Source organism: Penicillium rubens, assembly GCF_028828025.1.
Source record: "Penicillium rubens strain IBT 27055 chromosome Unknown utg000003l_segment0_segment0, whole genome shotgun sequence".
Lineage (NCBI taxonomy): Eukaryota > Fungi > Ascomycota > Eurotiomycetes > Eurotiales > Aspergillaceae > Penicillium > Penicillium rubens.
In genome coordinates, this window is record NW_026890601.1 from 454,700 (window position 1) to 481,710 (window position 27,011).

The window sequence follows — 27,011 nt, forward strand, 5'->3', positions numbered from 1 at the left end:
GCCAGAGATCGATTAAATTAGATGGAGATGATTGGGGAGAGCTATGCGATAATGAAAGTCGAGTTGAAGCCGATGAAGTCACTAGACGCGTCGACACGTGCGCAAGGCGGTCAGCGAGATGTCGTTGGCAACCTCCAGCTCGTCACCTTTCTCTTTTGCAATTCTTCCTGTTACATACTAAATATTTTGAATTGTTTTATCTTAAACTGAAAAAGGTCATTTTGCCATGTTATTTGTGGCCAATTGAAACCCCACTGGTCAAACGACATGGACCTTCCGTCGATACCTCGGCCTTAATACTTGCAGTTCTGCCCTATCCCGGAAGGGAGATACGCTAGATGAAAAAAAAAAAAAAAGGAGAACAAAAAACAAACAGCCAAATACATTGAAAAACAAATCAAGTCCTGACTCAACTTTGGAACGTTCAACATTCAACGTTTGACGTCGGTATGTGGCTGGTTTTGGCGGCCACGGGGAGACCCGCTAATCGAAGTAGAACTCCTCCAGATGGATTCACACATGGATCATACGGAAATTCCGGTGATCGAAACCAATGAACCGCTATTTGATGTGCTTCCTAAGCTGTACAAGTAAGTCCCGTCTGCCTTTTTGATTAAGCAGAATTAACGAAGCCCCCTATAGCTTCATTAGCATGGCCGTGGGTGATATGGCTTACACGTTTGAACAAATGCTGTATGGATCCCAAGGACACCGTCTTAGACAGCTGGTCCATGCTTTGGCAGATGATACCCACAATCCCTTTATCATTGTGGCATTGATGTAAGTTCACGACGAAGAGGACGCGGAACTGGATTGGTTGATCAATAAACCCAGGATACTCAAATGGGATTTCACCACTGCCACCGAGGATGATTGGGGACTCAATGAGAGTCGTGGTGCAGCCTGCGAATTTGTTGCCTGGCAATTCCTGTGTCACCTGAACCAGCGCGAGACAATTGAATTTCTATTGGAAGAGCTACCAGCACCGCGGCGCGGTTCGGCAAATATCATTGAATCGGAAGCAGGTAACCCTGGCCTGGAATCTATTCAACGTCATACTAGCCAGACGGAAGAGACCACTCCTCTCTTGCCAGACTCTTCTTTGTATCGTCTTTTTGGCGGTAAGAGAACCACAGAGACACAGTTATCCGGAGCCTCGCAGGATACACACCGAGATGATGAAACCTATGCCGCCCATAGATATTCCCGATTCTTCGGATTGAATGCACTGGAGATTGCAACGATTGCTCATGCAAAGAGATTTCTGAGCCAACGAGTTGTGCAAAGAGTGGTTGACGGTATTTGGAAGGGCGAAATCGTTTTCTGGGATTCTCTGACAGTCAATTCAACCAAGAAACCTCATATTTTCAACGCAAGGTTAGACAGAACAAGCAATAGTCTTGCAGACATACTGACCATTTTCTTCGATTAGAACGGCTGATCCTTACTCGCGCCTGAGAGTACCTCTGTATCGGAAAATCTTTGAAGCAGCATTCTTCATATCTTTCCTCTTTCTCTACTACGCAGTCCTGGTAGAGAGGAGACAAGAGGCTGTTGGCATCTTCGAGGCGGTGATGTATGTGTGGATCGTTGCTTTTGCATACGATGAATTGAGTGGAATAATTGACGCAGGAGTCATTTTCTACCAAATGGATTTCTGGAGTCTCTGGAACCTAAGCATAATTGGTGTTGGGATAGCATTTGTCATAACAAGTGAGTACTGATTGCTCATTCTGCCTTGCGGCTCGTTGTTAGCAGGTCATCTGTGTCAACCATGCGACTAATCAGGAGACCACAGGGGTCATCGGGCTAGCGAAGGGCGACAACCCCATTATTGAGCTCTCATTCGACATCCTATCCCTGGAGGCTCTATTTCTTGTACCGAGGCATGGCTATTCGTGGAAACATCTTGGGAGGACAGGGCTGACACGGAATGAACAGGATCTGCTCACTCGTGAGCTTGAATTCATACTTCGGCAGTCTAGTAAGTGGATCCTGCATGCAACATTATTGTCCTATACTTAAATAGATTAACTGATTGTGGCTATGAACAGATACCAGTATTGAAAGAGATGGTGCGATGTCCCCCTAATCCTTGCTTGGGTTGGCTTTGGGACCCAAGGCTGATTGAGGATGTGTTTCAGACGAAAGCATTCTTCAGGTTCTTCCCAGTGGTGGTAGTATTGTATATTGGTAAGTGTGGCTAAGCACATACCCAGTGAATCAATGTCGGTGCCAAATTACTGAACCGCTGCAGGGTTCTTGACCACATTTACCATGCTCGCCCGTGACCGCTTGTCGCTCAGCACAATGTCACATTTGTTAGTGAAAGTGTTCTTTGGGTACGGTGAAATAATCCCTGTTGAGACCGCTCTTTCTTTTCTTTTTTTACTGACCGTTTGAAACAGATCGAGCGTTCTTGGATTAGTGGGTTCATGTCTCCTTTCCCGTTTAGGGATGTGCACTGACAGTGGCTGAATTGATTGGATGATAGGACACCGCGTCTGAAGTAAGTCTGCGCACCAGGCGGCTGTCCTGCAGCTCAAATCGCATTATCCCGGAGTATTGGCAAAATGGTTGGCTATCGTGTTAAGTTGACTTACACGCTAATTCTTTTAGATCTCCCCCATCTTCGGCTATGGCTTGATGTGAGTTCCCTGACTTTTTCTTTGATTTTATTGCGCCACATAGTAAAAAAGGGTCGCATGTGCTTTTGATCACGTTCTAATATGCAAGTGACGTTTGGTTGCATGTCCCCCTTTGGGGGAGGTGCCATGAGCACACGGGGATCTGCTGCAACTTCCACGCATTAAGATTTCTTTTCGTAAGACGATGGATGAAAAAGATGCTGACAGCTAGGATGACTTACAGGCTTACTTTCGCTCTAATGACCAATACTCTCATTCTCTCATCCTTGATTAGTTTGATGAGCATGAGCCTTGAAGGGGTGAGTAAATATGGTCTACTATAGTTGTGTGGCAGCCGATTAATTTCCATTTCCTCCGGTATTGTGATAGGTGATGCGCCATGCCCGAGAAGAATACCTTTTCCAGTAAGTATACAGACATCCCTGCTCTTCTGAATTTTGGCACTGCCCCATGGAAAATTCCATTTTGACAAGCCAATCAGGTTGGCCATTTATGTCCTAGAAAGCAGCAATTCTCGACGACTGACATACTTCATGCCACCCCTGGTCAGTTAGCGTCTGATCCTCGACTTGAATCTTTCGTTGTATGTTCTGGAATACTTCCAAGCTAACACTGAGCAGAATCTTATTCCCCTCCTCTGTATCCGGCCCATGCGGCTTTTTCTCTCTGCCGGAACAGTTCGCAGCGTACGCATTGTCTTGCTTCGAGCCACACACCTCCCGTTTGTCGCATTGATATGGGCATACGAGTCTAAATGGCAACATTCAAAACGACAGAGCAGTCAACTTGGCCCAATGTCGGCACGCTATCAAGGAACTTCTGAAAACCCGACTGAGTCAAGGTGTCAGGACCCACACCACCCCTCCTTAGTTGAAACAAATCGCCTAGGCCCTGGAAAAGCACCCAGTGTGGATCAGCAAGCCGCGCGTGAGCTAGACATGGGGCAGTTCGGGCAAGTACCGCAACTCGCGGACCTGATCGACACAATAGAGCGACTACGAACTCAAGTGGAGGCTATTGCTCAGCAAAAGTGATTACGGTTTAACAACAGAATTTGCAAGTTACCGTGTTTACCGTCTTTTCCGCACTGACTTTTAATCTGCGGAGTTGACGGAGTTCTAAAAGAACGGCGCGGTAGAGGGGTCACTGCCCTGGCGCTTAGGGCCACGCACGCCCCTGCGGGACTGGAGGCGCTAGTCGACGTCGGGTCAGTTTAGTGGCAGAGCCACTTTGACTCCAAAAAAACCGTTCGATATTCCTGTGAACAACCATATCGATTAATAGCCTAATCCAAACAGGCTTGGTGGCTTTTTTTTTCGGGGTTCGGTCTTTTTCTCCTATTTCTTTTCCTTTCTCTTTTTTGGCTTCCCCCCCCTGTCCCTGGCGTTTCAAGATTGATTCCCTTTCCAATCAATTTCATGTTCGATCCACAAGAGGGGGAAAAGCGAGTAATTAGATCATGATCATCATGGCCATGAAGTTGAATTCGGATATCTCATAGAGACGGTTTGTCCGGGGGCGCGTCAATTACCTGTGGAGTCAATGTGGAGTTTCCGCGCTATGGTATACATGAAGCCAAAGGGATCGAGCGGTTCGGAAGGGCTGGCCCGCATACCACTGAGGTCACGATAATTAGTTCAGTTCGTGAAATATTGATCAACTTCATCATCCAATTCGGGACTTCGTCAGAAAATACCATTCCCCACCGTCTCAGCATTATGCGGGCTGTGCTCATGGTCAATAGGCCCTCGACACACACACACCAATGCACCTCGCCAAGCCGATCCAGGGACTCGGGCTCTGCTGATGTCTCTGTATGGCTACTACCTGCATGGGACACGTCTCGGTTGGGCAGACCAGCCCAACGGTGGTGAAAGGGATGGTTAGCCTTTTCTAGACAAACCCAACAGCCGCCGTTATGCATCGTCATATATCTCTTATGTACCTATCAGTTCATTACCGGGTATTACGATCTCCAAAAGTGCCCGAAACTAGGCTGAAAATGCAATGATTTGCCCTAGTTGCCTATTGAGATAGTAGTATATCTTGATCTCTCCGGAGCTAACCCTCTGTGAGTGCCCATATGCTAGACCTGGACTGCCATCGATCTCGTCCGGATTACCCTTGCCCCCGGCCCTTAATGCCCCCCACCCGAATTTCTCTTCCACCGCAATTACAGACCCTTTCCTCTCCAAATCTGCCTTGTCTGTGACGGCGTCAAGTCGTTGAATCTTCAACATTTGTCGGTGTCGATGCGGCGCAAGCTCTTCTCCAATGAATTCATACCCTATCCACTACCCTCCTCTCAGCCACCGATGTATGCCGCTGTCAATCACCAACAGCGAAGCTGTTGACTCAAAGGCCTTTACTATATATGCTTTGATTTTTCGCCCTTCGTTCACTCTGATATAGACTAGCCCTTTGGTTGGTTATTTGACGGGAATACACTTGTTATTCTGTCTTATTGAATCCGGCTCTCTACACCATGAATCGGAATTTAGTTCATCCCACCTCAGTCACATCCCCGCGAAGAGAGGATGTACCGTCTCGCGAAACATCCTCGGTATACTCTTCTCCCATTTCTACCTCGTCTCAGGGAGGCCTTTCCCCTATTGGTCTGGGAATTTCCCACTGCGAAATCGAGAATGCATTCGGTCAACTGAGGGTCTTCCCTCCCGCGCCTACACTACCACCGCAACTAGGTCCTGGAGCGCCAACTCCCACTTTCGCTGTATCCTATGACGAGTATTCCGGCGGAGCATGCTACCCACCAGTTTATAATGGTCTCATCAACAGTGCTTCGGAGACTTCACTGGGGTTCTACAGCCCCACGACGATGAGCGCGTCCCCCAGTTACAACTCCACCATGGACGTTGTCCCTGGCCAGAACGTCTTCCCGGGCCAGATGACCGATATGTGGATGCAGACGCCTTGCTCGGGACCGACAACGCCATCGGATGTTCCTCCGGGGACTGTAGCGAACGGCGCCGCAGGACCATGGGGCCAGAGTGTGTTTCCGGATGCGTGCATGCCCTCCACGATGCCCCTATTGTCAGTCAACGATGTTTCCTACCTTGGGCCGATGGGAGAGGAGATTGGATACGACGGATCCCCTGGACAGGGCATGAACACTGGACACGTCGTGGCTCAACCTCTAGCGTGTGAAGGGACCGATGGTGTCACCAACCCGAGCGGAAGAGAACGCGGCTCATCAAATGACAGGCTAGTATCTGCCAGCGGCCTGGAATGTCCCATTTGCGGTTCCAAATTCACCCGACGCTCCAACTGCAAGGAGCACCAAAAGATGCACAACCCTGAATGGAGGAACAACCATCCGTGCGAAATCTGCCACAAGTCTTTCGGGCGAAGCTCTGATCTCAAAAGACACCTGAACACCGTGAGTAGGAAGACCGAAGGAGCCAAGAACAGGTACTAACGAGGATTGTAGGTTCATCACGGGCTACGGAAGTACAGCTGTGACCTTTGCGACCGGCGTTTCAGTCGCCATGACAGTCTGGCTAGGTAAGGTCCCAGAACATCTATCCTCGGTGGGTGTGTATTGTGCTAATATGGGATAGGCATGATTGTGTAGAGAAGCACCGCACCGCTGGCAAGTCTACCGGCCAGGCGGAGTCTTCGCTTATGCCCAGGCCGCGCCAGCGAGCGTCGAACCACCGCCGCTCAGCTAGCTAACAGCACAGACAGCTGATCCCATGCTTGCATGTCTACATGAATATTGGAGGGAAATATCGTCTACATTGGCTATGATTCTTGCGGGTTGCATAGTTTTGCCATGGGATCTGCTGGTCAAAGATACGTTGGATTTTCTTTGCTTTTATTTACTGGGCTTCGTGAGATGCGAGATTCCTATTGGGATTGACATATCCCACATGGCATGAAGTCCATTTCCTTGGCGTTGTCGGATTGTTTACGATGCATTTTGGTTGGAATTTTGAATTACTGTACTGCAGGTGGTCTTTTTTTTTTTTCTCGCATTGTTTCAATTATTTCGCTCTATAGTTAACTTGATATATTACGTATATATTTCCCATTGAATGTGATACCATTTGCATGCAACCGCATGAGCTGGCGCGCGGGTAACGAGAATATTATGTACTAACAGCCAGTATCACGGCATCTGCAGCTCAAGATCGACATGGACTCTTAGGACAGACTGAAGATCAGAATCTCGCAACATATGTTGTACACATGTATGGACATATTGTATGAATGCAGGTTGACTACCAACGCGCTAGACAAGCCCAAAAGAATGTGGAAATAAGTCCAATTTCTCCAATTTCCAAGGAATTTCCCCCTTCCCCTTCTTTTCCGACTCCCCGAGGCCCGTTGGATCTCGACTCTTGCCGCGCTCCACCCCAGGAACGCCAAATCACACGCTAAAACCAAGAGGGATCTTCGACATTCAGACGATCGAAGGGTGAAACAACTCTAACTCTCTTTAGTTTTATTGAGCTATTACGGAGTACAGAGTCCACTACTCTCGAAGTTTGCAAATCCCGAAAAAAGCGCGAATCCAAAATGTCTACGGAGTAATGGGCATCGCATCGTATACATGTAGGGTATGTCTCACATTAGCCCTGACCTCCTGCAATCTATTAATCCTTGCTCAGTCAAAATAGACGGAAAATAGACGGAAAATATAGTAGTTCTATGCCCTTCGATAATAAATCACATTATTATTGCCCTCTCAATTTCAACCCTATCTCCACTGCTCCTTGAAGCTAGTCGTCTTAAGTGGAGACGAAAAGACAACTGGCCATTTGGAATTGTGCCTCCGGTGCAGCCGCGGAGGAGACATCGCGTCTGTTCGCCTATCTAAAAAATGGGTCCATCATAAACTACTCCGTACTCCGTACTCCGTAATCTGTGCACTACATCCGAATGCTTTTAGCTTAATATACGGAGTACGATTTACACGTTCGAATATCGGGGCCGTGATCCTGCCCCTGAGAATTTTGGAGTGGGCCCGAAAGATCCAGTATTATCCAACACGAGACGGAGTAGGCTCTCCGGTTGAGAGGTGAGGCCTTTGCACTTAGGACACTATCGGCAACCAATTTCCCTTTGTCTCGAAAGAGGTGGTGATCTTATTGGGCAAATCAAAAAAGAAGTAGTACATTGACTCCGTAGGTAGAGATAGCTGATGAAAAGCTGTCTCGGCACGATATTTCTATGACATCCAATTTGCAGATCCCTATGATTTCCATGAAGCTATGGCCTCAAGCTAAAAAAAGGAAAGGGAAAAACAAAAGGGACCGTGCCTAAAAGAAATCATTGCCGATCTTTACGGAGTATACCCTCTGTCTCCGTACGTATCCGCAATATCCGCAATGGACGAAGGAATAGGAACAAAGAAATCCTGGTCCGTCTCAATGTTTTTGTGATGGGGCTCTCGGGCTCTCTGGCTCTCCCAATTTGAAAAGGTTTATCACAATATAGTTTGTCGCTCTTCATCTGGGGAATGTGTCCGGTTGTTCCATCACTAGTACCAGCGCCACTAACACTACGGAGTACTGCCAACGGCTTTACAGTCGGCACACACGGCCTAGACCTACGATCTCTTATTACCTACCCCTGAGTAGATTTGGATATTGGAAAAATTCACACAATCCAAGGTGGATGCTCTCTCGCTGATTGAGGATCTATGCTAGCATCTGATATGCAGGGATAATCTCGATTCGATCATCAATCAGATCGGTAAATGTCAGATGTCTAGGAGTACCGAGCACAATGTACGGAGTATGAGTTGGATTACTGAGATTTTGTCTCAGGATCATGACAGAGTTCGGATATCCGATTGGGTGATCTTGCGCCATGGATATTGGCGTAGATTTCCAGTCACATATCACATGGGCTACTACGGCTCATCACACCAAATAGTTCGGACAGTGTCCGAGCTCAAGCTATATAGTGCTTTTATTAGAATAAGGAGATTCCCTAAGAACATGTCTGATGCACCTGTGAAAAACGTTTCGGAAAAGAGAGAACAGCTGCTGCTTGTTTAATTCTTTCCCCCGTTCGTGAGATATTGGCGTAGAGAGGAAGAGACGGGGAGCAAGGTCCTACCTGCCTGAGGCACAGCATCCAACTTTGGAAGGATCCAAGTAGACAGTCGGCTTACTGGGGCAGTTTACACTTGATAATAGCACTTGAATAATCTGATCTGGTTAGCTCGAGATGATGCAGATGTTACATTGAAGATACTATAGCGATGTCTTTTCACGCTGTCTTGTTCAACATCACGCGGTCACTTGCACCTCCAATGGACTTTTGAGAATATCTGGCCGAGGAAGCTTCCCTGCCAGAATCAACTTAAGTCTCTCACTCAAAGCCGCTCTCTCTTTAATCCAGGTCTTAGTATGACCCTCAATCAAAGACAAACCACGCTCAGCTCTTCCAGTATTGACCCATTTAATTAACTCCTCAACATAAGGTTGCTCCTGGTCCTTGAGTGAATGAAAGCTCCGTCCAAGCCCCTTCTCTTTAACGCGATTCTCATATTCCGTCCGGAGGCTTGTAGAAGATGGAAGCTTCGCAACTCCAGACATGAAGGCTGTCACGGCGATAGCTTGAAACTCGAATAGCGAGAACGTCGCAGTATAAAACGGGATTCCGACGAACGCAAGCGTGGGATCTGGAATGTAGAAAATGTCTTGATGCAAGTTGTGGACTTGAGTGCCGTCTGTGATAAGTACCCTGTCATTTGCCTCGGCGGCAGACACGCTGTAATCGTTGTATTCGTCGAGGAATGGAAGTGTCATTTGATATCCTGTGCAGAGAATAATTGTATCTATACCGTGCAAGGTCTTCCGGGATTTCAGATGTACGGTTAAGGGTAAGTGCTCGGTGTTTGCGGATGTCGACGTGGAGAATTCGAATGCTTTGACCTCGGCAATTCTCGAGGCGTTCTCTGGAAGTGCACTTTCGGGGAGGTCAAAGGCACCATTTCGAGTGCTTTGATACACATGTTCTGCGGTTCCACTGATTTCAATGGCTATGTCGAGGGAAGAAACGCCGCCACCGAGCAATAGAACATTCTGTAGTTTAGTCAGTCCAGTGTCACTCAATACTAAAGTGCGTTCATTCTCACCTTTCCTTTAAATACTTCTGACCTTCGGAAAGACTTTGAATGGAAGATCTTCTCGGGCCATCGAGCTTTTGCTTCGGGTAGACCCCGTATATTCGGGATGAGAGGCGTATGATAATGACCCGAGGCAACAATAACCGAATTAAACGTCTAGGGCACGGTCAAAACCACTTCCTAAAATGGATATGAAAAATTATGGAGAGATGAGAGCTTACTGCAGACCCTGAACTCTCGATGGGATTTTGATCTTCACTCAAAGTGGTCCAGTGAACTGTCCATGTTGGCCCATCCTTATGAACTCGGTTGACTCGGGCGCCAAACTTGGTTATATCATCAACACCGGCCTTCTTCGACGTGTCTTGTATATATTCCTTGAGTACATAATGCTTCACAAAATGGGCAGTCCCTTCAGGCCATGCGTTGAGTTTCGTCTGTAGTAAAGGGGTCGAGACATTATTCGTGAGACTTTCATAACAAGGCCTGGAAAATAGTGAGCACGACTACTGTATAAAGGGGGAAAAGAGAAGAAGACCTGAAACCTACCCTGGAGGTGCATGAAGCAAGATCTTTCTTTCGTTGTCTTCCCTCCCGTCCTTCACATATTCTTGTGAAGCAGACGGTCTCGGCGATGGGTACCGTGCTTCGATGGGAGTACGCTTATCATAAAGCCTACAATGTTTCAGCGTATTATTCCAGATAAAAATAAACGCAAAATCTTACCAAACTCCACCAGCTGCATTGTTTCTCTCAAAAACCATCACCTGAATCCCGGCAGCCAGAAGATGCCCAGCAGTGACCACTCCGCTGATACCAGCCCCAATAACAGCAACTCGAACTGAGTCACTCATGATTTCCACTTGGGGAAAGATAAAAGAGATAAATTGCCTATCCGTGTCCAGATGGATTGTCTCTGCACTTATGGGCCCTCTAAACGACAACATGGGGTGATATATCGCAATTCTTATCGGAACAACCGGCATCGAAGTCGGGCATTAGGAATGATCGTGATTTTGATCGCGGATTGTGAAATCGGAGGTTCCCCGCTTGCAGTGGCAGTACATAGCAAGAACACCTTGGACAATATACATCGAATTAACCCTGAAAGAGGGGTATGGGGATGACAATGACCGGGAATAACTAAAATTGACAATGGCCGACAAAAGGCGCAATGGCTGACGGTGATGATGTGCTCAACCCAGGCAAAGTACAACTTTGATCAATCAAGCAATCAAGTCTTTCTAAAATATGTATATAGTACAGGCTTTGTATCGATTAGAACTAAAGGAATAAAAAAGCTCTAAAGATTCTCTATTAACATGGCCCCAGCTCCAATGGATTCACGCATCGTCGACGTCGAAGTGCCCAGGAAACACATCCTCGGCCTTCCCGGGCCTGCACGAGAACGCTTGGAAAAAGCCAGGATTGATCTCAGCGATGGTTAGCTCACCCATACCTCGATCGTGAGAGCCCGGAGGCCGGCCCTGAATATATGGAGCGCAAGCATTGTCCGTATTCATACAGGCACAGGCTGGAAGGCATGTGGGTGAACCGGGCGAGACCGAATCGTTGGGCTTGACAAGGCCGAGAGTGATGTGATCTTGGAATATCTGTATGACGTTTATGAATGAGAACAGTGATATCTAGGTCCGGCTTAAATGGAGTCCACGCCCGGGTGCATCGTGGAATAACCGCTAAGTCAGTATCCTGGAAAACTTCTTGAATTTAAGCTTATTCTTCGATAGCATCATGATCCATAACGCAAGCTGGATTCCAGCCCAGACACGGAACCCGGGTGACTTCGCTCGCCGAGAAGCCTGTATTCGATCTGAATGTACCAACTCGACGGGAGAAGCTGGGCCATCTCGGGCCAGAGGAAGTTCCAGAATTGGAGAAATTGACTAGTCTCCTTGAGCTGAAGTGATAAAGATGCTATCTTGACGCACATGATGTCTTGGTAGTGTGAATTGATACGGCATCTGTCATTCGTGCACTGGTTGGCCTCATCATGAACGCAATTTTGATGATTGCAATAGCCAGCTATAATCCCTAAGTAGAGATAGTCGATAGAACTTAGTGGAGTAGTTATGTTATGGTAGTTCCCCTGGAACTTCCCGATAAAGGCAAACAACGGAGAAGGCAAATTTGCCGATCCTTGCCGCCTTTGACCCAACGCCGCATTTCCTCTGATTTCTTTCTGTTGGGATTCAGGGTACTTTCTTTTAACTTCACTTTTCGGCCAAAAATGAGTGCAACAACGACAATCACCGGTCCGCCTGAGATCACGGCGGAAAATGTCGCCACTCTCTTCCCCGAGGTCGATACATCGCTCGCCCGTGAAGTCCTCCCCACAAGCCAAACAAATGCTGCGCGCGGCAGCGAACTCGAGGGCTACGATGAAGAGCAGGTCCGCCTAATGGATGAGGTCTGCATTGTTTTGGACAACAATGACCGGCCCATTGGAAGCGCCAGCAAGAAGATCTGTACGTTCCACGACCCCATAATCACCCGCAGAGATACAGAGTGGCGGGGTAGTGGGCACAACATGCGAGATAGAACGCTGACAGATGCATTCGCATAGGCCATTTGATGACCAACATCGATAAGGGCCTCCTTCACCGCGCCTTCTCGGTTTTCCTTTTCGATTCCAATAAGCGTCTTCTGCTCCAACAGCGCGCCACCGAGAAAATCACCTTCCCCGACATGTGGACCAACACCTGCTGCTCACACCCCCTTGGAATTCCCGGCGAGACTGGATCTGAGCTGGATGCTGCCGTGATGGGCGTGAAGCGTGCTGCGCAGCGCAAGCTGAACCACGAACTGGGAATTAAGGCAGAGCAAGTACCCCTGGACAAGTTCGAATTCTTCACAAGGATTCACTACAAGGCCCCCAGTGATGGAAAGTGGGGTGAACACGAGGGTATGTTGCATGGTGGCATTTATATTCGACTTGATAAATGGAAACACTGACATTCTGCTAGTGGACTATATCCTCTTCATCCAGGCCGATGTCGATCTGAACCCCAGCCCCAACGAGGTCCGAGACACCACCTATGTCTCAGCTGATGAGCTTAAGGCAATGTTCGAACAGCCCGGTTTGAAATTCACCCCGTGGTTCAAGCTTATCTGCAACTCCATGCTGTTTGAGTGGTGGAGCCACCTCGGTACCCCGGCCCTGGATAAGTACAAGGACGAGCAGGACATCCGTCGAATGTAAAAAGCCCGATGCATAGTATATTGCATATTTCGGTACCATTTCGGTCTGTTTTTATCATCTTTGCATTCCTCGGGGCGAACCCGCTTCCTTTACGAGACTCATGGAAATATACCTCTGCACACGAGACGATTGTCACGACATCACTTCTGATATTTTTACCCTCTCGGTTTACTTTTAGGAAATCAACACATACCCAATGCTTGGTTCTGATGTTCTTCGTGTTGTGCTTTGAGAGTATTCCCACAGTGGTCCCAGTAAGATCTGGTCAAAACATAAATACAATAATCAATAACGGATGTAACAAGTAACCAAAATGCCCAAGAGTAATGCCAACGCCAGCGCTAATGAAGAATCGAGAAATAAGATCCCAGCATGACCATTACTGCGCTGGATCCGTCGACAAAAACAAAATGCAACTGCCCAAAATCACCGTCCCAACGACCGTAAAAATAACCTGCGTTTTCCAGCCACTCTGCACCAAAGCCGCCTTGCGCGCATACTTCTTGACCGTGCGCGAGTAATTCGCAAATCCATTCGCCAAAGAGGTCAAACTCAGAAGCCAGAAAATGATCCCGAGCGGCAAGGACATGCGTCTCTCTAGGCTGGTGGGTTGATCACGGAAATGAAAGGATATGATGATGGCCAAGGATACCACGGCCAAATACATGGACAGACGGAGCCATGAAAGGAAAGTGCGCTCGTTGGCGCAGTGGTCGCGGGCGTCGGAAGAGCTGTTTTCGAATAGAAGGGCGCCGAAATAAGGACGAGAGAGGAATATGTGGCGTTGGGACTCGACGTGTCTTCAAGATTGTCAACTGGACTGTCATTGCTGGGGTAGAATGTGGAGTGGGGCATGTGGGAATCATGGCCATGGAACATGCCAGGCTTGACTTCGAAGGACGGCATCATGTAAGGGATCAAGCCACCGGACAACGTGTTTTCCTCTCCGGCCATTTCGCGCTCCGGCCACTTCTACGGAACTGGACAGTTTGACTTACTCTTCCACGAGGACCGGCTTAGAATGTATTGGGTTGATCAAAGGGTTGAAGGGGGGTCGAACAACCCCGTTCTGTGTCACCGTCTGGGACATGGTGAAAGGTCTGATACTTGAAGCTCGATCATCGCGGAAATCTGGAGAAAACCTGGGGAGCATCCCATCTGCGTCTGGTCATGTGATGCTCTATACTGTTTTCGGAATGATGTCATGGTTATTTATTGCTTTCTCATTTGTTCTTGTGAGTGAGATCTGAATCTGATGATCGACAGCCCCAGCGTCTACACTATTGGTAGGATGACTAGGGTCAGGTTCTCGTATGTATACCTTTTTTTATGTAGGGCCTCACCCAAGGTTGTACATGTAGCGACACGGTTATTGAAACAAATCCGACCTGATGAGAAGGATCCTATACTTACCTACTACATGGACAGCATAGTGGTAAGTCATCCATAGAATGGCTCTCAATCATCCATGGACCTCGTACTTCCAGACAAAGAGTTGACTCATACTCCTTACGTGAAGTGTCTGCATTATCGTCTTGTGGGGGGTAATTCTGCAAATTACAGTAAATTACAAAATATACCAATCCCTGAACCCGCACCATTCGTATTGGTGGTATTACAAATACATCTCCGCATCCAGCTCTGAGCCGCCTTTTCACCTCGCTTTTTGCCTTCTTGAAATATCTCCAAAGCTCCAAGGATCTAGAGTCTCGACTCGAGGTATAGCTCAATTTATCTTGCTGTAAATAATGTGGTGGCCGTAAAACACCCATAGCCTCATCTCTCACATTTTATCATGGCTCGAAACATCCGCTCGGTGGATTCCGCCGAGCATCAAAGCTCATTTAGCCGGTCCTTCACATCCAGCTCGCCCATTGCCGCCTCGGCAATTGCACGAGACCTCGCAGACTACAGCGACGAAGATCAAACACCCACCGATGAAGCTTCCGACACCTCAACGGCCCGCCCGCCCGGCAGCTATGCCAGCACCAACCCCCGCTCTTTAGCTGGTTCATATCGCCGCCCCGGTTACTTCACATCTGTCAGCCATGCGACTGTAGTTCCCTGGGCTGGGGAACAACAAACCCTGTCTCAAAGCGAGCGCGAGCAAATCATCGAAGAAGAAAGGCACCTACTGAGTGATAACCATGTTATCGCGCCCGAGCATGCGCATGGCAAGTCCCACGGGCTGCAGCGTAAAATGAGCGGCTTGTTATCCGCTGCTATCGGCCAAGGATCGCAGTCACGACGGCCGAGTGGGTCGTCTCGACGTTCTAGAAGCGGGGATCCTGAGACGGACGGTGCAAGCGAAGTAACTGCTCTACTAGGAGAGCGCGCTGAAGATGCCGAGGGCAGTGACCTGGACCTAGAAGAGATTGACCGGAAATGGGGAGAAGCCGTCGCAGCTGGTTTGATCCAGACGACGTGGCAGCGTGAAGCAAAGGTTATTATGAAATACTCTTTGCCGCTCATGGTTACTTTCTTGCTGCAGTACTCTTTGACTGTGGCCAGTATCTTTACTATTGGCCATCTTGGAAAGGAAGAGCTTGGAGCTGTCAGTCTTGCGAGTATGACTGTGACGATCACCGGAAATGCGGTGTACTCGGGCCTGGCGACTAGTTTGGACACGCTTTGTGCGCAGGCCTATGGTTCTGGGAAGAGGAAGCTGGTGGGCCTGCAGATGCTGCGTATGGTTTATTTCCTTTGGACTATCACCATTCCAATTATGATTCTCTGGTATTTCTCCGAGCATATCCTTGCCAAGATTGTGCCAGAGAAGGAAGTCGCTGAGATGGCAGGTCTGTATCTGAAGATTGCTCTCTTGGGAACCCCGGGATTCGCTCTCTTCGAGAGTGGTAAGCGATATCTCCAGGCCCAGGGTGTGTTTTCTGCCTCCCTATACGTCCTCATTATCTGTGCGCCACTGAATGCTTTCATGAACTGGTTCTTCGTCTGGGTAAGTATTTCCTATATCCAGGCCTTTGACAAGGATAAAACTGACTTGGATACTAGAAACTTCAATGGGGCTTTATTGGGGCACCGATCGCCGTCGTAATCACAGAAACTCTCCTCCCGCTCTGCCTGTTCGTCTACGTTTACTTCTTCGTGGGATCCGAGTGTTGGTGCGGATTTACCAAACGAGCATTCCAGAATTGGGGCCCAATGGTCCGTCTCGCACTCCCTGGGCTGATCATGGTCGAGGCAGAGTGCCTGGCCTTCGAAATTTTGACCTTGGCATCAAGCTATCTCGGCACATCAGCACTCGCAGCGCAATCCATCCTCGCAACAATCTCCAGCATTACATGGCAGATTCCATTCCCCCTCTCTATTGCCGGTAGCACGCGGATAGCAAATCTGATTGGGGCTACCTTGGTCGATGCCGCAAAGACCTCTGCGAGAGTGAGCTTCTGCGGAGCAGTCATGGTTGGCGTATTCAACATGGTCCTTCTCTCGACTTTGCGGTCGTATATCCCCAGGTTGTTCAGCTCCGATACCGAAGTCGTCGAAATTGTAGCGCAGGTGCTTCCACTCTGTGCAGCCTTCCAACTTTTCGATGCTCTCGCGGCAAACTGCAACGGTATTCTCCGTGGTCTGGGTCGCCAGGAAGTGGGCGGCTATGTCCAACTCTTTTGTTACTATGTTATTGCCATGCCTCTTAGTATGGGAACGACGTTTGCTTTGAATTGGGGTGTTATGGGCTTGTGGACCGGGGTTGCCCTTGCGCTTGCCCTTGTTTCCTTCATTGAGGCCATCTTTATTAGTCGGGCTAATTGGAATCGCTCAGTCGAGGAAGCTCAAAAGAGGAATGAGCTGACTTAACTTGACCTTTCCAAGGTTGGTATATACGAGAAGCATTGACATGACTTGATATCCATGCGGTTCATGACACAAAATGGTAAGTCTTTCCAGCATGTATGATTTTGTATTTCGTTCTGCATTAGCGGTGGCTTCGAGTGATTTCTGTTTCAGCCCCCTTGTCAACGCCAACCCTGTCGTTAATTCTGTCTACATGTTTATAAAAAAGCACCCAGATAGAGCAATCTGCGACTCTATCAAATGTTATACAAGACAAATCATGATATCATTGGAGTCCGAATGTGACTTTTAACGAATAACACAGACATGGCCACTCACGTCTCTCTAGTATTCTAGAATCGCCCAGGTCTGCTCATCCATGGTGGAGAAGATCACACCAGCACCAAGCAACTCCTCACCAGCCCTAGCCACTTCAGTCGCAGGCATGTTCAATTTAGAAGCGATGACCTGCATGTGTAGACCCGTATCATCTTGAGGCTCCGTCTTAAGCAGGTTATAAATCTTCTTCGCGACAAGCGACATGGAAGCAAGAGCCTTGTTCTGCCCAGAACCGTAGTCATCCGCACCACCCATAACAGCGTCACCGCCAGCATTGCCGCCAGGAGCAGCGCCACCGGGCGGACCACGAGTGAAGAACAAGTGCACAGCAGTAGCCTCGAGCAGATGAGTATGCAGCTCGTTGATATTCGACAAGGGCCGGACAGAATGAGCACCAATGTACCGCTTGTTACCAAAGGACTTGATGGATCCAAAGACCCGTGCGTAACCGTTAAGCTCAAGTTCAGTCTTCCCATCGCCGGGCGCCTTGCCGTCGTCGGTGTCCATGTTGTCTGCAGTGGTTGAGTCGACCCATTTCTTGACTTCGATCTCGCCCGTGCCATCGTCGATCTTGTATGTCACGTTTGTGCTCTGCGAGCTGATGTTGCGTACTTGGCCCATGAAGAGGACGTTGGCGACGTCGGCGCCGTCGACTTGGAATGGGGCTTCGGGGAAGGGTTGCGAGGCGTCAAGGACTTGCTTCACTGTCACGGGACGGAGGGTTTTGTTGTCCCGGTCGAAGGTCTGTATTGGGTATTAGTTGGTTTTGCTGTATAGGGAAGCCTGGGACTAATATACCTTGCCTCCGGCGGGACTGTTCGTCTCGCCGGGCATGAATCCTCCACCACCGCCGCCGCCGAATGAGTTATAATTGTTGTAACTGCCGTCTAATGATATTGTTAGATTACGACACAGCCAATAGGTTAGTTTGGGAGTAACACATACCCATGGTGTGAGTTGTGTTGTGAAGGGGAAAAGTCAAGATACAGTCGTCTCTTCAACACCATTTTACTCAATTGGGAGCGTGTTGCACGCGTCGCGGGGATCGTGTTCTGCCAGTATAGACCGCCCCCCGGATTGGACTGCGCTCTCTACTTTATACATGCAGCCGTCTACGTTCGCAGTTTCAGGCTTGATATAGGCTATTTTTACTTTAAATCAATCAATTGCTCTATAGTAGCACCTTCCAATCGGTGAAGTTATATATTACCTTGAGTTTTTCAAAAAGACATGTCCAATCCGCCTTAATCCCACTGAACTGCGTACCCAGGACCGTTGGAGATTCGAACCACAGTTTGGGTACATATTGGCTACCTGAAGAGACTACCAAGAAAGACCGCTAAGGAGACTACGACGTCTTCCGGTTTCTGTGATGATGTTTCTTCAGCACAAACTGTATAGATTATGTTTGTTTAGTTTGCACGCGGGCGATAGTTGATCCGGGTTCACCGCCTGCGATTCTCTCAACTTTTTTTTTTGCGACAGAAAGACAGCGAGATAAGCGACTCGACTTTTCTTCAGGTGTCTGAAGTTTGAGCAGTCGATGATTTGTTTTTTGTGATATAATAGTTACTCGCTGCAAATTCTTTGTGTTTCCACTTTCACCCCGGCCATTGAAGGGCCGAACGGTTTAACGCTTATCACTGCATTTCCATATCAGTCGAGGCCTCACAGCATACCGCAACAATGCCTCACCGTGCTGCCTCTCCTGCAGAGTCGGAGGTCGAATTCGACATCACAAAATCCCTTTTTGAAAATGACAGCGATTCCGATGACGGCGCAAAGCCACCCCTCAAGAAAAAGCCACAGAAGCCCGATACCAACGAAACTCTTGACTTCCTAAACGAAGACGATGGCGATGCAGCTTTCATTGCGAACTCGCAGGCATCCGCCAACCGGAAGGGCGCAAACCTCAAGGGCCGTACTGTGAAGAAGGGAGGTGGTTTCCAGGCAATGGGTCTCAGCATGACTCTGCTGAAAGCAATTACCCGCAAAGGATTTTCCGTGCCTACCCCGATTCAGCGAAAGACTATTCCCGTGATCATGGACGATAAGGATGTGGTTGGCATGGCTCGAACTGGTTCCGGAAAGACTGCCTCGTTCGTTATTCCTATGATTGAGAAGTTGAAGAGCCACAGCACCACGTTCGGTGCACGTGCTCTGATCATGTCCCCATCCCGTGAATTGGCTCTGCAAACCATGAAGGTCGTTAAGGAGATGGGCAAGGGAACGAATTTGACATCGGTGCTTCTCATTGGTGGTGACAGTCTGGAAGATCAGTTCGGCATGATGGCTAGCAACCCCGATATCATCATCGCGACACCCGGTCGATTCCTGCACTTGAAGGTTGAAATGGACATGGATCTCTCCAGCATCAAGTATGTTGTCTTCGATGAAGCCGACAGACTGTTCGAAATGGGTTTCGCCGCACAGTTGACCGAGATTTTGCACGGCCTCCCCACCAACCGCCAGACTCTTCTCTTTTCCGCTACATTGCCCAAATCACTTGTCGAATTCGCACGCGCTGGTCTGCAAGAGCCAAGTCTTATTCGTCTGGATACGGAAAATAAGGTCTCGCCTGATCTACAAAATGCTTTCTTTGCTATCAAGTCATCAGACAAAGAAGGTGCCCTACTACACATTCTGCACGACATTATCAAAATGCCTACCGGCGAAACAGATATTGGCGTAAGACTACGCCAAGAAGCCGAGAATCCCTCACGGAAGCGCAAGAGATCGGATGTCCGTCTCCCGAGCGGCTTCAAGGAGTCACCTACCAAGCACTCAACCATCGTGTTCGCCGCAACTAAGCACCACGTCGACTACCTCTATTCTCTTCTCGTTGAGGCAGGGTTTGCCACCTCCTATGCCTATGGTTCCCTGGATCAGACTGCTCGTAATCACCATGTCCAAAACTTCCGATCTGGCATTTCAAATATCCTGGTCGTCACCGATGTGGCCGCCAGAGGTATCGATATTCCTGTCCTTGCCAACGTCATCAACTACGATTTCCCATCACAGCCCAAGATCTTCATTCACCGTGTGGGTCGTACAGCCCGTGCCGGTCAAAAGGGTTGGAGTTACAGTCTTGTTCGCGACAAAGATGCCCCGTATCTTCTGGATCTTCAGCTGTTCTTGGGACGCAGACTAGTTCTCGGTCGTCAATATGGCACTGATCTCAACTTTGCAGAGGATGTTGTCGTGGGAACGCTGTCGAGAGAGGCTATCTCTCGCTCTTGCGAATGGGTGCAGAAGGTGCTCGACGATGATGTAGATATTTTCGGACAAAAGCAAGTGTCTCAAAAGGGAGAGAAGCTATACCTACGCACCCGCAATTCGGCCTCCGCCGAGAGTGCGAAGCGGGCAAAGGAGGTTGTCTCTTCTGATCACTGGGCTGAGATTCACCCGCTCTTCAACGACGCAACCAGTCAGAGGGAGGTAGAGCGAGAGAGTATGCTGGCCCGCATTGGTGGTTACCGACCCCATGAAACGATTTTCGAGGCGAACAACCGACGAGGCGGCAAAGTAGCTGACAACGAGGCCGTCGACACCATTCGCCGAATTCGCACTACCGTCGAGAACAAGAGAAAGCGGGCGGATGCCAAAGCAGAGGCCGAGATGGCAGCACTTGGAATGCCCACTCCTGGCGAGGAGGGTGAGGTGGAGGACGATGATATCCCCGAGAAAGCCGGCGAGAACATGTCAGAGGCATCGGACGATGAACTCGAGGTCACTTTCTCATCCTACAACTCCAAGCCCAAGCAAGGAGAGAAGAAAGACGAAGCCGCGGCATTCCAGAACCCCGATTATTTCATGGGCTACACACCTCAAAACAACGACATGGCCGAAGACAAAGCCTACGGTGTGCACTCTGGTACCAACTCGAACTTTGCCAGCGACTCGCGCAACGCGACGATGGACCTCAACGGCGACGAAGGCCAGCGCGGGTTCGGCGAAGCGCGCTCCATCATGCGCTGGGACAAGCGACACAAGAAGTACGTTGCGCGACAGAACGACGAGGACGGCTCAAAGGGCAGCCGACTGGTGCGCGGCGAGAGTGGAGCCAAGATCGCGGCCAGTTTCCGCAGCGGTCGCTTCCAAGCCTGGAAGAAGGGGAAGCGCGTGGATCGGATGCCTCGTGTTGGCGAGGCCGAGACGCCTGCTACGAACAACATCACCTCGCGCATGAGCAGTGGGCGATTCCGACACACGCAAGACCGGGCGCCTAAGCGGGCTGATCCTCTACGTGGCGACTACGACAAGATGAAGAAGAAGAACGAGGCAGCGCGGGAACGCCAGCACGAGAAACTTGGTGGTGCGGCGTATGGTGGAAAGAGCGAGCTTCGGTCTACGGATGATATTCGCAAGGCGCGGAAGCAGAAGCTACAGCGTCGCGATAAGAATGCTCGGCCGTCGAAGAAACGGTAATGGATTAGGGAGATGGAAAAAAAAAATTACTGTAGAATAGACGTCTATATTGCAGAGATACCACAATTTGTGTTCGGAGATTTTACTCAGTCCCTCCGTAGTCGTCCAGAGTATGAATCCAGGATTTAGGAACCGTCCAGTTCACCACATGGGAGGAAGTTGTGTAGCCTAGACTCGATGCTGTACGAAGACAGATTGAAAATTTGGCCAACTCAACATTGGAACTTGGCCATGCAGGCCATCACGTTTAAACTGTGCATCGTGGGCAGTGATCAAGATGTGATATCAGCCCAATCACGCCCTAGTGGACTCGGACCCCTTTAGGTTACCGTTTAGAGGATGTTCATCTGAAATGCCCGGGTAGTTCGCAGAATTGCCGACTTTTGAATTAAAGGTAATTAGAGACTATATGCTCCGTACTCCGTAGAGACCAGACTATCGACATTGTCATTTTTGACGTTGAGACTAGGAGAATTCCCAGTCCCGAATAATCTCCGTATTAACCGGGACTATTTAACGCTAAGAAATCGGCGAATTTTGATCTGATCATTAATTACCTATAGGTAAAAGACTAAATAATAAAATAATAAATAGTGTCTATTAATCTATTAATCTATTAGTCTATTACCCTGACAAATTAATAAAGTCCACTTGTCGACACTATACCGGGAGGGGTAGGAGTTCTCGAGTTAAACTGAATAGGGTATATAGTACAGATAGTACGAATAATGAACATGATTATAATTGGCCGATTCCCAAATCAACCGGTATAATTGTATAATTGTACAGACTATTTAATCCTGCATGAACGGGGTGACAGACCCCTTGCTGCTCCGCGTGCCGCATGTTCCACACCCCTTTTCCCCTAGTCTTATCGGATCCTGCCGAGTTTATACATGAATTGTTGTTATTGTCTCTGAACTCCGTATACTATATGCTATACAAGGTATATTATATGACAATAGCAAGGGCACGGAGTATCGTACTCTCTCATATCCCGTACCGTACCCTCTTAATATGTAGACACTGGAATCCTGCAGTTCTGAAGCCAGGGATGATCGTCAGCAATGCGCACGCGCAGAAGCAAAGGGCAATGTGATCGAATGTGATCGCCCCCGGCGGCAGAAAGGCTGCAGCCACATCTCTGTTGGGTTCCCCGGAAAATAAAGTAGATACCGAGATATTGTTTCTTTTGAACCCTAGCCTCTTAAGACCGTCTCTTTATCTACTCCATACAGATAACTATTCGAAAGGTCCGAGTCCAGAGAAAAAAGAACTGTGGGTATCACAGGAAACTACCTAGGTAATTATTGTGTATCACGCAATCTATTTCCAGAAAATACCCAAAAGCGAAAAGGAGAAAAAGGAGAAAAAAGGGACCTGCAGTTGTCCGACTGGAAGGTCCAAACCCTGTGAGACCTTTTTCTTCTCTGATCTACGGATTGTAACAGTAACCCCTAGACGGAGCATAAAAGCCAAAGGATTCGGTCAGATTCGGTCATACCTAGGTACCATGATTTTCCCGGGATCGGAGAATAAGGGAAATTGTGTTCTAAAAGGGTAGAAGGGTAGAAGGGTTGAAGGGTTTAAGGGTTTTTAGGAGGATTTAAAGGGTTTAAGCGGGAGAGATCATTGAACTGCCTGGAGATTTTGTGGAGTCGAAATATTTGGATTCTGGACTATTAATTGGCTTAAAAATTGGAAAATTGGAAAATTAGGAACATTAGGAACATTAAATGGAAATTAAACATCAAAGACAAGTCAAAAGAACATTTTATAGTAAAAAGGTAATAGTGCAGACCCCGACTGCAACCCTAACAAGAAACCATTAAGTTACCTAGGCAGGTTACTATCTTATGTACTATGTACTCCGTACTCCGCACATACTCTCCCATGTTATATGTTCTAGATTAAAGAAAAACACGTACTTGTCCTGTCGTACTCCATACTCGGAATGCACATCCAACGCCGAGGTCGACTATTGGCAATGGCTGCGGGCACCGACGTCGATCCGTCAATCTTCCACCTTGCTTAGTCCTGATTTGGTATACACTGCCCCTCTCCAAACGGGATGGGAAAAAATAAGGAAAGGGAAAAAAAAGAAAAAAAAAAAAAGAAAAACAATTAAGGGAAAAAAAAGAACTCTCCTTTCACTAGTGGAATCCAATCCCTTCCCTTTTTACCCGCTCTTGAGGGGTGTCACTGACAGTCTGGTTAATGCACCTGGGCAAGCCACCCCAAAGGTCCAGATAGGAGAGGGGGAAGAGAGGGGGGAGGGAAAAACGGTATTCTATAGTTATTCTCTTTCTTTAGCTCCCATCTACTCCGTATTACAGAGCAACTCAAAAGACAGGAGCCTAAGGAGGGGCACCGTTCAACCCATTATTCCCCAATGATCTACCTGGTGAAGATCAAGTCTATCAGTTTACTAGCGTCTCTGCATTGACCACTACTCTCTAATTCACATCAATCTCTTCCCAAGTTCTGACTATCGAACGCCTTGGGAACATAGTGGGGGTGTACGAGTGTACTTTTTTTCCCTTTCCCGTACATTTCCCTCTCCTTTAACAAAAATACAAAGGAACGTGGGACGTGTGATCAAGAGGTAAGGCGCGGGGGGGGGGCTTTGACATTTTACCTGATCCTAGCTCAATGATCGACCGCCATCCTGCAATAAGTCGCCCTGGGAAGACATGCGTATGAGTAACCCTGTGCCCTGCTGTCATCTAGAAATCTCCCATGCAGTCTATTTTCTGACTCCTCCAATAGCGGATCTCTCCATTGATTATAAGCTTGGGTTCTCGGCATTGGACCTTTGATGACTTATTTCTTTTCTACCTTGGTATATTTCTCCCTACACCGCGCTTTCTATTTCTCCTAGGTACTCCCTGATCTATTGGCTCAGACATGCTGCCTCAAAGTACCGCAAAATCTAGTCCCTATTTGTGACTTTGAGCATCTAGGAAAAGAAAAGAGGGAGCACGAAAAAGAGAAAAAGAAAAAAGAAACCAAAAAAAGAAAAAGAAAAAGAAAAAGAAGCATTTGCCCCCGGGGGCCCTTTCCCTTTCCTGTCCGACACCCGATGCAATCACTCGTGCTTCACCCTCCGAGCCTCACTATCCCCCAGTTCGGACAACGATTCAACCAGGGCCCAGAGCGGCCGTTGAATCGATCTTGGTCTCCCAATGCTCGAGGGTGTAGCCCCCGGGCTCCTTTACACCATCAATCTATGTCTGGATCCCCTCCAGCAAAACCCTCGGAGCTATCCGCAGAGAGCAAGCCTCGGGGATATCCTTCCTCTCCTGTAGTTACGGCTGAGCGGTCTGCTGTGTCTGAATTGGATCTATCGCAAGCACCGGTTAATGAGCCACTACCACGGTTGGGGTATAGCGAGCAGGGGCCGGTATATGGATCTCCACTGCCAGGAGCAGGAGCAGGAGCGCCGCCATGTCCACTCCCAACACTGGACCCAACGCATCCCGCAGGTCGCTCACTGGCACAGAAATCAACCCGACGCACAAAAGCCCATGTGGCATCGGCTTGTGTCAATTGCAAGAAAAAGCATCTTGGATGTGACCCAGCTCGTCCGTGTCGACGATGTGTACTTGCTGGAAAAGCCGTAAGTGTGAAGAAAATCCCCCAACCGTGGAATCCGCAACTAACGAGCAGGGGTAAAAAGTCAACATGTGTGGATGTCACGCACAAGAAGCGAGGGCGACCCCCGTTGAAAGCAGAGGATTCGTCCCTTAGGTCCTATACCACACATTTGGATAACCCGACTATTCCTGCAGAGGCCCAACCAACCATGCCCCCGCGGCGGACCATTATGCACCGGGCCACGTCTTCACGAGAACTACGGCCCATGACGGATCTACAGGGATTGGGAGATATGAGTTCAGGAGTACGGACACCACATCGGTGGTCGGCTTCGGTATTTCCTCTGACACGGCCTATGGACCCATCCCCTACCGTCCCGGGGGGTATGATTCGACGCCCATTCTCTTCATCTGGACCGCCGTCGCATACAGTACCCACACATCCACATGTACCTTCACCATACATGCCAATGGCAGGGTTCAATCCGGCCCTGAAAGTCAACACCATGCCCGGTGGCATGGAGCGGCGATTCCCAGCATACGGCGTCCCAGCATTACCACCGCCAACATCACCCCCTCAACATCAGCCACCCGTCGGCATCCCCTTTCTACCGTATACTGAACCTGGCAATCCTATCCGCCCAACGAATGATCCACGAGTATCGCTATCACCTCGGGACCCATATAACATCGAATCCCCGGTCCGGCTCCCTCCAATCCACCAGGCCACAGCCGGACCACCGCCTCCCCACCATGTCCATCGCCTGAGCGACCCATACCCAATGAACTGGACTTTCCCGGGCCGAGAAGAACCTCTCCACGACCCCCGCGCTCTACCTCTCCACAGATCCGCAGGCCCAGCCTTCAACTACTCCATCCCTCACCAACGCTCCTCCTCCATAACAAGCGCAACTATGGACCCTACACCCCGCCACCTCGGGCCGGTGGAATTGCCATCCCCGATCCAGATGCCATCTGCCAACTCGCCTTCCATGACGAGGGCTGAGCCACCCAGTACCGAAGCTGAAGGCCAGGATAACAGACCGATCAAACGGCGCAAGATGGCTTTGGATGATATGGTCAACGGCTGATAACGGCTGATAACTGCACTTCTCTCGATCACATCTGCAACCTGACGTTGATACTCATTGGAGGCTGGAGTTCCTCCTTGTATTGTATAACCATACTGTTGAGTCCCCTGTAGCAGGGCCTATGGGGACCTATCATTTCCGTTTACGGGTCCTTCGGTGCGAGCACTGAGCAAGTGACCTGATGGACAGTTTGATTTCATCATTTCATTTCGTGGTTTAATCCCGTTCCATATCTCTCTTCGTCTTGTTTTCCAAAATGCAGGACATGAAAAGCATACGTTCTCATTTCCCGGTGTTTTCCTCTTTTTTTTTCGGCTTTTCCTATGTTGTTTGCCAGGATATCCCAACCGCATTGTTTCCTGGTTCTGGTCTTGCATTTGCAATCATCCATCCCATCACCCGACGGGTGTCTCCGATTAGCTTGTCTCTGAACAAAACAGAAGAGGGGCTAGTTGAGGATCTCTTTGTCTACCATCTATCTCCTTTGTCATATCTCCGTCTCTTTTGTCACTTGCATCTCATTTGTCGATCTTTGATTCCCCTTCTCGCGAGTACCCCTATAGTTGATGCGCGATTTTTTGTCCCCAGGATATCATGGCATGGCGTTTCGCGGCGAACATGGGGGTGGTCTTGCATTGGTTTTTGTTCTTTATTTTCTTCTTTTTTGGCGTATATGAATGAATTGTATGAATGTCATTTTCACCTTGGTTTGGCTTTTTCTGGCTTTGTGTCTGCGTGTTGTAGCTATCTGTATACATGTGTAAGTGTATGTACATACCTAGGTACATGTAG

General features: G+C 48.8%; 9 protein-coding genes across 9 annotated transcripts; 6 read left to right on the top strand and 3 right to left on the bottom strand.

Moving 5' to 3' along the window:
• Nucleotides 1–519: 519 nt before the first annotated feature.
• Nucleotides 520–3,682, top strand: N7525_006369 (uncharacterized protein; the record flags this gene model as incomplete). Its single annotated transcript, XM_061213705.1, has 15 exons — nucleotides 520–590; nucleotides 643–780; nucleotides 835–1,377; nucleotides 1,433–1,713; nucleotides 1,799–1,878; nucleotides 1,942–1,984; nucleotides 2,062–2,193; nucleotides 2,258–2,342; nucleotides 2,409–2,427; nucleotides 2,495–2,509; nucleotides 2,620–2,648; nucleotides 2,872–2,947; nucleotides 3,018–3,052; nucleotides 3,130–3,193; nucleotides 3,269–3,682. 15 exons carry the CDS (start codon nucleotides 520–522, stop codon nucleotides 3,680–3,682), a joined length of 2,025 nt encoding a protein of 674 aa, XP_061068136.1.
• Nucleotides 3,683–5,133: 1,451 nt separating this feature from the next.
• N7525_006370 (uncharacterized protein) lies at nucleotides 5,134–6,341 on the top strand (the record flags this gene model as incomplete). The annotated part of the gene is made up of 3 exons (XM_002569101.2): nucleotides 5,134–6,045; nucleotides 6,097–6,170; nucleotides 6,227–6,341. The coding sequence occupies 3 exons, from the start codon at nucleotides 5,134–5,136 to the stop codon at nucleotides 6,339–6,341; spliced, it is 1,101 nt and encodes a 366-aa protein (XP_002569147.2).
• Nucleotides 6,342–8,908: 2,567 nt separating this feature from the next.
• Nucleotides 8,909–10,604, bottom strand: N7525_006371 (putative FAD dependent oxidoreductase; the record flags this gene model as incomplete). The annotated part of the gene is made up of 5 exons (XM_002569100.1): nucleotides 8,909–9,706; nucleotides 9,760–9,906; nucleotides 9,972–10,236; nucleotides 10,300–10,425; nucleotides 10,477–10,604. The coding sequence occupies 5 exons, from the start codon at nucleotides 10,602–10,604 to the stop codon at nucleotides 8,909–8,911; spliced, it is 1,464 nt and encodes a 487-aa protein (XP_002569146.1).
• Nucleotides 10,605–11,998: 1,394 nt separating this feature from the next.
• On the top strand, nucleotides 11,999–12,970 carry idi1 (isopentenyl-diphosphate delta-isomerase IDI1; the record flags this gene model as incomplete). The annotated part of the gene is made up of 3 exons (XM_002569099.1): nucleotides 11,999–12,236; nucleotides 12,335–12,673; nucleotides 12,735–12,970. 3 exons carry the CDS (start codon nucleotides 11,999–12,001, stop codon nucleotides 12,968–12,970), a joined length of 813 nt encoding a protein of 270 aa, XP_002569145.1.
• Nucleotides 12,971–13,349: 379 nt separating this feature from the next.
• N7525_006373 (DUF202 domain-containing protein) lies at nucleotides 13,350–14,060 on the bottom strand (the record flags this gene model as incomplete). The annotated part of the gene is made up of 2 exons (XM_002569098.1): nucleotides 13,350–13,770; nucleotides 13,969–14,060. 2 exons carry the CDS (start codon nucleotides 14,058–14,060, stop codon nucleotides 13,350–13,352), a joined length of 513 nt encoding a protein of 170 aa, XP_002569144.1.
• Nucleotides 14,061–14,765: 705 nt separating this feature from the next.
• Nucleotides 14,766–16,789, top strand: N7525_006374 (MATE family efflux transporter; the record flags this gene model as incomplete). Its single annotated transcript, XM_002569097.1, has 2 exons — nucleotides 14,766–15,926; nucleotides 15,983–16,789. The coding sequence occupies 2 exons, from the start codon at nucleotides 14,766–14,768 to the stop codon at nucleotides 16,787–16,789; spliced, it is 1,968 nt and encodes a 655-aa protein (XP_002569143.1).
• A 321-nt stretch (nucleotides 16,790–17,110) lies between these two features.
• On the bottom strand, nucleotides 17,111–18,053 carry N7525_006375 (uncharacterized protein; the record flags this gene model as incomplete). The annotated part of the gene is made up of 3 exons (XM_002569096.1): nucleotides 17,111–17,848; nucleotides 17,903–17,991; nucleotides 18,050–18,053. The coding sequence occupies 3 exons, from the start codon at nucleotides 18,051–18,053 to the stop codon at nucleotides 17,111–17,113; spliced, it is 831 nt and encodes a 276-aa protein (XP_002569142.1).
• A 737-nt stretch (nucleotides 18,054–18,790) lies between these two features.
• On the top strand, nucleotides 18,791–21,532 carry N7525_006376 (ATP-dependent RNA helicase DBP10; the record flags this gene model as incomplete). The annotated part of the gene is made up of 1 exon (XM_002569095.1): nucleotides 18,791–21,532. One exon carries the CDS (start codon nucleotides 18,791–18,793, stop codon nucleotides 21,530–21,532), a length of 2,742 nt encoding a protein of 913 aa, XP_002569141.1.
• A 3,407-nt stretch (nucleotides 21,533–24,939) lies between these two features.
• On the top strand, nucleotides 24,940–26,219 carry sclB (uncharacterized protein; the record flags this gene model as incomplete). Its single annotated transcript, XM_061213706.1, has 2 exons — nucleotides 24,940–25,151; nucleotides 25,202–26,219. The coding sequence occupies 2 exons, from the start codon at nucleotides 24,940–24,942 to the stop codon at nucleotides 26,217–26,219; spliced, it is 1,230 nt and encodes a 409-aa protein (XP_061068137.1).
• Between the last annotated feature and the right edge of the window lie 792 nt (nucleotides 26,220–27,011).